At 42.6% G+C, this 8,635-nt stretch overlaps 1 protein-coding gene across 1 annotated transcript; it reads left to right on the forward strand.

The window, feature by feature from the left end:
• Positions 1–567: 567 nt before the first annotated feature.
• On the forward strand, positions 568–5,843 carry LOC144057358 (uncharacterized). Its single transcript, XM_077574818.1, has 2 exons — positions 568–1,280; positions 2,549–5,843. The coding sequence occupies exons 1-2, from the start codon at positions 911–913 to the stop codon at positions 3,928–3,930; spliced, it is 1,752 nt and encodes a 583-aa protein (XP_077430944.1). The 5' UTR covers positions 568–910; the 3' UTR covers positions 3,931–5,843.
• The last annotated feature ends 2,792 nt before the right edge of the window (positions 5,844–8,635 follow it).

Genomic DNA, 8,635 nt, shown 5'->3' on the forward strand with positions numbered 1-8,635 from the left:
AAACTCTCTGGGGCCCGTACCAGGCCGCGGGCCGGTGGTTGGGGACCACGTCCAAGAATGGTACTTTACAATTTTAGAAAATGTATTATATCTAACAAAACCCCCCAAAACAAAACACATTTTAATTGTCTCTATATGTACTATTTTTATCATTTCTAGAATTTAATTTGAAATTGGTCAGAAGAAAAAAATTATATATTTCAATATAATTTTAGAGCATATTTAATATCATTGCAATGCATGTTATATTTATCAAATTGATGTATACATAAAGTACTGTTGATTATGTACAGTACTGTTATATTTCTCTACAGTAGATTTAACAGTACAAGTTGAATTTCCCCTTGTCATCTCATTCAACACTTATAAAAAATAAAATATTTGAAAAAATAAAGTTTTATTACAATGTATAGATGTGTAAAAATTATGTATTTTCTTCAATAGCTCTAATTTTTTCGAACGTAGTCCAAAATGAGAAGCCACGCTACAAAAAAGGGGCGTATGTTCCTTGGGGAGCTTTAAATATGGACGTCCTTGGTGTACGCTGATTGGCCGCGTAATCCGGAAGTGCTCTTCATCAGTCTCTGTCATCAAATTCACGAATGGAGCAGGTCAGTAAACAAGAGGTGGGCGGGGATACGTCTTCGTCTTAAAATTATTAAAAGACCGCCTTTAGCAACATCTATACGATAGCAGCGCACGTTTAGCGGACAAATCCAGGATATGTGACGCCGCGGCGGAGGGCTCTGTCTCGCGACCGCGGCTCGGTTACTGCGGTTAGCCGCGATGCTAACGCCATTACGCTAGCCGCGGTCCACACAATCACAGCGTCGTGACTGTGGCCCTCGTAGCTTTACTACAGTCGTCGTCTTATCTCAAGTGCATTCCACGCAGAACATAAAAAAAAAAGATGAAGGTAGATTCTGATAACAAAGCGACGGCGGACGACGTCGTTGTCACGTTCAAGATTGAGGACGAGACGTGGTCACGTGACGGGACTGAGGACGACCCGCGGGAAGATTGCGAGGATGGACACGACCTCGACATCCGAATCAAGGATGAGCCGCACTACCTGGAGATCGACGAGGCCCACCGTCCTTTCAAAGACGAGCCCGACTCGGACCTCCAGGACGAATTGTGCGAGTACGAGGCGGTTGTCAAGGAGGAGGACGTCATCAAAGAAGAAGAGGACGACGAAGAAGAAGAAGAAGAAGAACCTGAGGCCGAGGAGTCACAAGATGGAGACCAGATGGAGGATGAGGGAGACGACGATGGCACAGGTAAGAAGTCCAGTGAACGAGATGGAACCAAGCGGATTACTTTTTCATGTCAACATGCAAACATTCAGAATTTGTATTTTTTTGTATGGTCCTCATCACCCATTGATTTAACATTGGTAATATTGTATATGGAGTGGGTCGCTGCAGCAACCATTTGCATAATAAATGTCAGGGAGTATCCCTTTTCTGGCAGAGGATTTAGGATTGTTAACCTGATGTGCAAAAACAATTGGGTAGCTGGCACAGGAAAAGCCCTTTCTTGCACAACAGCATTCTATGACTTTCTCACATCTTGGCTGGATTACTGTCATACACATTTTGGAGACAGCCAATCAAGACGCCAATGTCTCTAGTTGCTTCAAAATGCCTCTGCTCGCCTCTTAATTGGAGCGCGTCAGCATTTAGCTCCTGTTAAGGCCCTCACTTTTCACTTTAGTGTTCATTTTAAGATTCCATTTTTGTTTTTAAATCTCTAGACGCACGAGCTGCTGATTGTTTTATAACATAGACTTCATTTGGAAATGAATGGAAGGGGAACCCGCTCAGCCTCTTTGATCACAACAACTCGTAAGAGTGGTGTTATGACGTCACAGATTTCTGAACACGCCAAAAACGTGTGCTTCTAAATTCTGGTTGGTTGTTGTGCCTTTTGTGGCTGTAAATTCTTGTTAGGGGTTAAGGGAGCCAGCCGTATGCTAAACTAGTGATATGTCACACATTAGTTGCTCTGACTACTAGTACTAATACTTCTTTTCTTTTTCTGTTTCTTCTTCCATTTCTTCTTGTTCTTTCTTACTTTTTTTCTTCTATTTCTTCTGTCTCTGTTTCTTCTTCTTTTTCTTCCTGTTCTTCTTCTGTCGTTTCTTCTTCATTTCTAAAATGTTTCTTCCATTTCCTCTGTGTTTGTTTCTCCTTCTTCCTCCTTTTCTTTTTCTTTTCCCCCCTTCTTTTCTCTTTTTCAGTTTCTTCTTTTTCTCTTTCTTCATGAAGGTGAATGTAATATGCTTGTGAATCGAGTCAATATGTGGTTATGTACAAAAGCACAATATTGTGGGTTTTTTTTTGTTTTTTTTTACAATGCTAACGTTATCGCCATCCTCCCCACAATATTGGGATGATTATTGTATCGTGATAAAATCGTATTGCGACATTTGGATATAGTTACATCCCTACAAATTTTAATATACACAAGTCACACCTGAGTATAAGTCACACGATCGGCCACACTATGAAAAGGGTGTTGATAATTTTTTCCTCTTTCGTGTCAGATTTATCATCGGAGTTCTTCCCGTGCCCTCACTGCGACGTCTCGTTCACCAACCTGGACTTCCTGGAGAAGCACGTCAAGTGGGTGCACCAGAAGGAGTACCTCGCCGAGCTGAAGAAATGCCTCTCGGACCGCGACCAAAACCTCTTCCCGGAGCACGCCTGCGCCACCTGCGGCAGCACCTTCAGCTCCAAAGTCTACCTGCGGGTCCACATCAAAGAGGCCCACCCCTCGGCCCCGCCCCGCCGGCTCCACCCGTGCCCGACGTGCGCGCGCAGCTTCCAGTACTTGAAGAACCTGAAGAACCACTGCCAGCGCTGGCACAGCATGTCGGTGGTCATCCGAGGGGGGCACCTGTGCTGCGTGGACTGCGGCAAGAACTTCAAGAGCACCTGGGGACAGGGGCCGCACCTGTGCCACATGCCCCGCGCCGAATCGGAGGAGAAGCCCATCTGCCTGGACGTGGGCGTGCAGTGCAGCCAGTGCGGCAAGAAGCTGCGCACGCCCCAGAGCCTGGAGGACCACATGCGCACTCACACCGGCGACCGGCCCTTCGTGTGCAAGGACTGCGGCCGGCGCTTCGTGGAGCGCAGCAGCTGGCGCCAGCACGCGCTGATCCACACGGGCGAGAAGCCGCACAAGTGCAAAGTGTGCGGCAAGGCCTTCCAGAGGGGACACCAGCTCAAGTGCCACCTCACCACGCACTCGGCCAAGAAGGAGTTCTCCTGCGCCCAGTGCGGGAAGGAGTTCGGACTCAAGGCCAGCTTGAACCTCCACCTGCGGACGCACTCCAGCGAGAAGCCCTTCAGCTGCTCGGTGTGCGCCAAGAGCTTCAACACTCGCAAGAACCTGCGCGTGCACAGCAAGCTGCACAACGGCGAGAAGACGCACCAGTGCAGCGACTGCGGCCTGAAAATCAGCGACGTGGGCGCGCTCAAGATCCACCTGCGCACGCACACCGGCGAGCGGCCGTACCACTGCACCGTGTGCGGCAACAAGTTCATCCGGCTGGCGCACCTGCGCAACCACCAGCGCACGCACACCGGCGAGCGGCCCTACAAGTGCGACCAGTGCGACAAGAGCTTCACGCAGTCGGGCGACCTGGTCAAGCACAAGCGCACGCACTCCGGGGAGAAACCCTTCGAGTGCCCCGAGTGCCAGCGCCGATACACGTCGTCCGGCGACCTGGGCAAGCACCGGCGCAGTCACACCAACCTGCGGCCGTACATTTGCCAGGAGTGCAACAAGAGCTTCCGCCTGTCGGGTCATTTGAAGACGCACATGCTGACGCACACCGGCGAGAAGCCCTTTTCCTGTCCCAACTGTCTGCGCAGGTTCGCACGCTCGCACCACCTCTCCGGACACGTCGCCAAGTGTCGCTAACTCGCCAAGCCGGCACTTTGCCACCGTTTTCAGTGGGACTTTTTCAACACAAAATACAGTGGAACCTCCAAAGTGGGCTTCAGTAAGAGGGACACGGCTCAAATTGTGAAAAAACAGGAGTTGGAGCTGGCGATATCGACTTGGGGGGAAAAAATCATTCTTCCAGAAAACGCAATTCTGATTTTAATAATTTTTTCTACCAGTCTATAAAAAGAAAAGCAAATGACATAAGTAAAACCGAGAACAAAGTGGCCCTTTAACGGTGCCAGCCATTTTCAGACCTTCCTTTACCCTAACACTTAATAAAAAATAAGTACCTGACACTGGATGTCTATCCGTGTAACATTTAAATATGTCTTTGGCATTTAATAACCCTATTTTAAATGTTCTACAATCAATAAGTTAACAAGAATCTTAAAAAAAAAAACATAGACAAGAAGTAAAAATAGAAAAAAAAATGGCACAATTAAAGTTGCTCAAAGCAGGAAATTGAATTTCGAATCACTGCTGCCACATGTGGCGAATAAATGAAACTACACACTCCCTTTTCACATACACACTGCTCGCATGACGTCATCCGCAAACAGAGTATCCAGTCTGAAAACTATTGGCCAGAGGCTTGCAGAAGTACCCATTTTGAACATCTAAAGTGTTAATCTGTTAATTAGAAGATGTTTTATTCATGAATTGTAAAAAGAAAAAGAAAAAAAAAAGCTTTTGTAAAGATATTTTTGGGCAAATTTCTACATTAGGCAGCTTTAAAAAAAAAGAACTATTAAGCAGTTGAACACTCAACAACACGCAGTTAAGCATTAAACAGTATAAGAAAGATGAATGTTCATTGAGGCATCTCCACTTCTCTCAGCTCATCAGTACGCCACTATTAGTCATTCTTTGCAGAGGATAAAGAATAAGACAACTGAATACTGTTGTATTGTTTGCCTACTCAATTGTTGCCTCATTTTGTTCAGTCCGTTGCTTGAAGTGTTAGAGCTGCAAACCCGCCATTGTATACTGCCCCATTTAAAAACTTTTTTTTTTAAAGGCCTATACAGTGTTACCTTGATTGGGAGTTGCCAAGTGTGTTTCTCAAATTGCATGGATTCATGAATTAACATATTTTGGGGGGCAACCTACCCTTTGTGCCCTCCACGGACCCAATCATTAGCAAATTATTTAAACTATATTTAAAAAATGCAATTTTCTGTAACATGTAATTTCTGTATAATAAAACTAATGTACAGTAAAGTCAAATACTCACCTGAGCATATCGTGCTTGGAGAAATTGAGTATTATCAGCTGTTATACAAGTGTAAAAGAAGTGAAGACATATAGGCAGCTGACTTGAAGATGTATTTTCCGTTTTTTTATTAATTGATGCTGACATTATGGTGGGTTTTCACCATATTGTTCTGAGCAGCCAGGACAGAGACGTGATTTGACGTGACTCCGTTTCCGCTTGTATGATTAGCATAATTTTTTCCTCTTCACTTCTGTCGTGGCCGCGCCCACACAAAAATACAAAGAAAGCCAAAGAAGAAGTGAAACACCCTTAAGGAGTTCAATCCGTAGAATTGACCTCGGACTGTGCAAGTTTTTGGTGGGATATTTACAATTACAATAGATTAGATTCGATTATTCATCCAGAAGGCAAATTCTCAAAATAGACTTTAGAGGTTCCACTGTATTTATAAACATAGCTTGGAAATTGCGCACAATCTCATGCTCTTATGTTTTTTTTGTGGTTTTTTTTTTCAAGTTTGGTAGGTCCTATAAATAGTTTTTCTATTTTTGTTTATTTTTTTAAAAACACTAATAAATAATACAAAGTGGCGTATATGATTGAGCCGTCTTTACTAATCCGTGTTGTACTACATGTAAAAACGTAATAAATTATATGACCAGTGCATGAACATGTGTATGTGTGTGTTGTAATTATTTAAAGTTCAATATGATGGCCTGTGCGTGCGTGTGTAGACCGGAAGTGCTGCATATAAGGTATGTTTGCCCGGGATGAAACGTCAACAAAGTGCTTTGTACACACGGATTTATGAAGATACGTGAAAATTAAACAAACCAATGAAATGTACATGTAGTGCTTCTTCCAGACTTATTGGCACAACTATGTCATACACAGTGGAATTGTCGCTGCAGAGACAGAAAATAATGTTAAAACGCAGCGGAGAATGGCAACGTAAAATGGCCGCCAGTGGCAGGCACAAACGTGCTCGCTCATTGTTAATTATGTTCAAGATGGGCGGGTACACTTACGACCTTATTGGAAGAAGCTCCGCCTGGGAATGAAATTGCGACATCGTGCGAAGAAACAAGCACACCCAAATTGAAATTTGTGCACACGGGTAAAGCTCACTGGTTGCATTGATATTGTGGGAAAAGGCGTTCAATTAGAATAATGCGCGTCCCGGTGGTGGGCGGGTACACTTCCCACCTCATTGTTTTGAGCGGTAGAAGCTGCGTCAGTGGCAGAAGCGCTTCACCGGTCTGGAAACAAGCGAACTTAAATTTAATTTTGTAGCCACTCCATGCTAACACGCTTATGTGACGTTCGGCAAATATTTTGTCATTTTATAAAACCCATAAATGACATGTTGTAAAAGTTTGTTTTTTAAATGTCGGGCCTTTGATCCGGGGAGGCTGCAAATACATCAGATCACGTTTTTGCGGGGACTGAACTACAGTTAAATGTAAGTATAAAATTTAAACTATGCACTCGTTTCGTAGCCATCTCATTTTGAGTATAGGATACTTTCAATCGAGTTAAAGGTATATTTAGGTAGAGAGAACTAGCTCAGGTCAAAAGTTTTTAAAATGACAACAAATTACTATTTTTTTGTATTGAAACAATGTCGACCATGTCTTGGCTATGTGTGTTCACTGTAAATGGCTCCTTTTAGCGTATGTAAAACTGTGAAAGTGACTATGCCTATTTTTTTTTGCAGATTTTTAGCAGGAATTAAAGTCACTCGAATCTTATTGCAAAATTCTTGCGAAATGGGTCGAAAAAGTCAGTAAAACCAGCTTGCAGCCAAGTTGTTATTGAAATAAGTGCACATCAGAAAGGTGCTTTAAACTACGGAAGCCACCGGATAAAAATCGCCCAGTAGTTGTAGTGAATAATGTGCATGTGCGTATAATCACATTTCAACTGTATTCGAGTTATGTCTACGTGACGTCGTCCTTATTCAGATTTACTCTGCAGGTTAGCTATCTCTTGGAATCAAGTGAAACCTTGAGAATCCTGATGCGCTGGAAAGAGGATCACATTTGGGGAGATGAGCATCGTGAGGTAAGATCACACAAGAATTTCCCCCCATTCGAATGGACTATTTAAATGTCACTTTTATTACCTTTATTTGTAAACACAGACGTTCGCTTTACTAGAAAGATGGTAAGAAAATGCCTGTAGTGTGCAGTTTTGGCCAGCAGAGTGCGGTGTCTGCCTCCTTTTGGCTGTTTTCTACTGATGGGGTGGAAAAAAAGGCAAAAGCAATCAAGCTTTAGTCAGATGGCTTCCAAAAACATTGATTGGATGATAACAATAAAAAGTAGGACTCACTCAAAATCCTAATTTACAATCAACATAACATGTTAAATTTGCATAAATAGAGCTCAATGTTATTTTTTTGATTTTATTATAACTCACTAGAGGGTAGATTAAAGGCCAATTTGCCCCCCAACTTAACTAAAACCCTTCTGCTGACCTCCATTTAAACGGATTACGCTTGTATTGTGAATTATTATGTGTGATTTTGGTGCCGAATTTTGTTATTGGAAATAAATGGGGAATTTGTGGGTCCAAAATGTAGAATTATTAGGAATGTGGAAAGATTTTGTAGTGAAATATATGAGATTGAATGGCAGGTGAATTCAATGAGATGAATGTTTTGGATTTGTCATAGGAATGATACGAACCCTATGTCTTCTTAACCCTAACCCGTTTGCCTACCCAAAGACATTTTCTTGGTGAAAAATATGCAATATTTAGCGGGGAAGGGGAAATTGAATTTTTGCTTTGTCAAAATTTGAGGAGTGCTGAAAATAGATTCCAATGTGAATGGAATGAGCTGAACAGTTTGAATTTCGAATGCAAGTAATTTTTGAATGTCTCATTTGAAATGAATGGAGATTTTGGGGGTGAAAAATGTTGAATTGTGGGAAAATGGTGAAAATTAGGAATGAGAAAAATAATAGCCTGCAAAGCGTAAATTTTTGAAACATGTTGAAGATGGAATAGTTTGAATTGTTGGAGAAATGTAGAAGGAGTTGAAGGACAAAATATGGTGGAATAGAAAAATTGAATAATAAAAATGAAGCATGTGTATTCTCGACACAATGCAAACACAGATGTTAAAAAATTCCCATCATAAATAAATTACAAATCAACACATGGTCCAGTAATTGTTGAATTATTCCTGACCGTTTCCGAATTTCTCAAGAGTTTTCATCAGAAAAAAACAGTTTTCTTTGTATTTCATCTGAAAAATGAAATACCCGGTTGTCGGCTTCTTTTATTGGATGATTGATACGGAAACATCCGAAGATTGATTGGCACTTGAGCGCTTTGAATTACCTCGGGAAGACCTGCTTGATTTTCCCTGCGTTTTCTCGTTATCTGCCGATTTGACAGCAGTTGATACGTGCCCTCTGCTTCATTTACATCACAGCAAAACGCCGCGCCGTCCAA

The sequence above is a fragment of the Vanacampus margaritifer genome, chromosome 9 (assembly GCF_051991255.1).
Source record: "Vanacampus margaritifer isolate UIUO_Vmar chromosome 9, RoL_Vmar_1.0, whole genome shotgun sequence".
NCBI lineage: Eukaryota > Metazoa > Chordata > Actinopteri > Syngnathiformes > Syngnathidae > Vanacampus > Vanacampus margaritifer.

Coding starts and splice junctions, on each gene's coding strand:
- LOC144057358 (XM_077574818.1), top strand. CDS start 911: ATGAAGGTAGATTCTGATAACAAAGCGACGGCGGACGACGTCGTTGTC. Junction 1,281..2,548: donor GGGAGACGACGATGGCACAG/GTAAGAAGTCCA, acceptor CTTTCGTGTCAG/ATTTATCATCGGAGTTCTTC.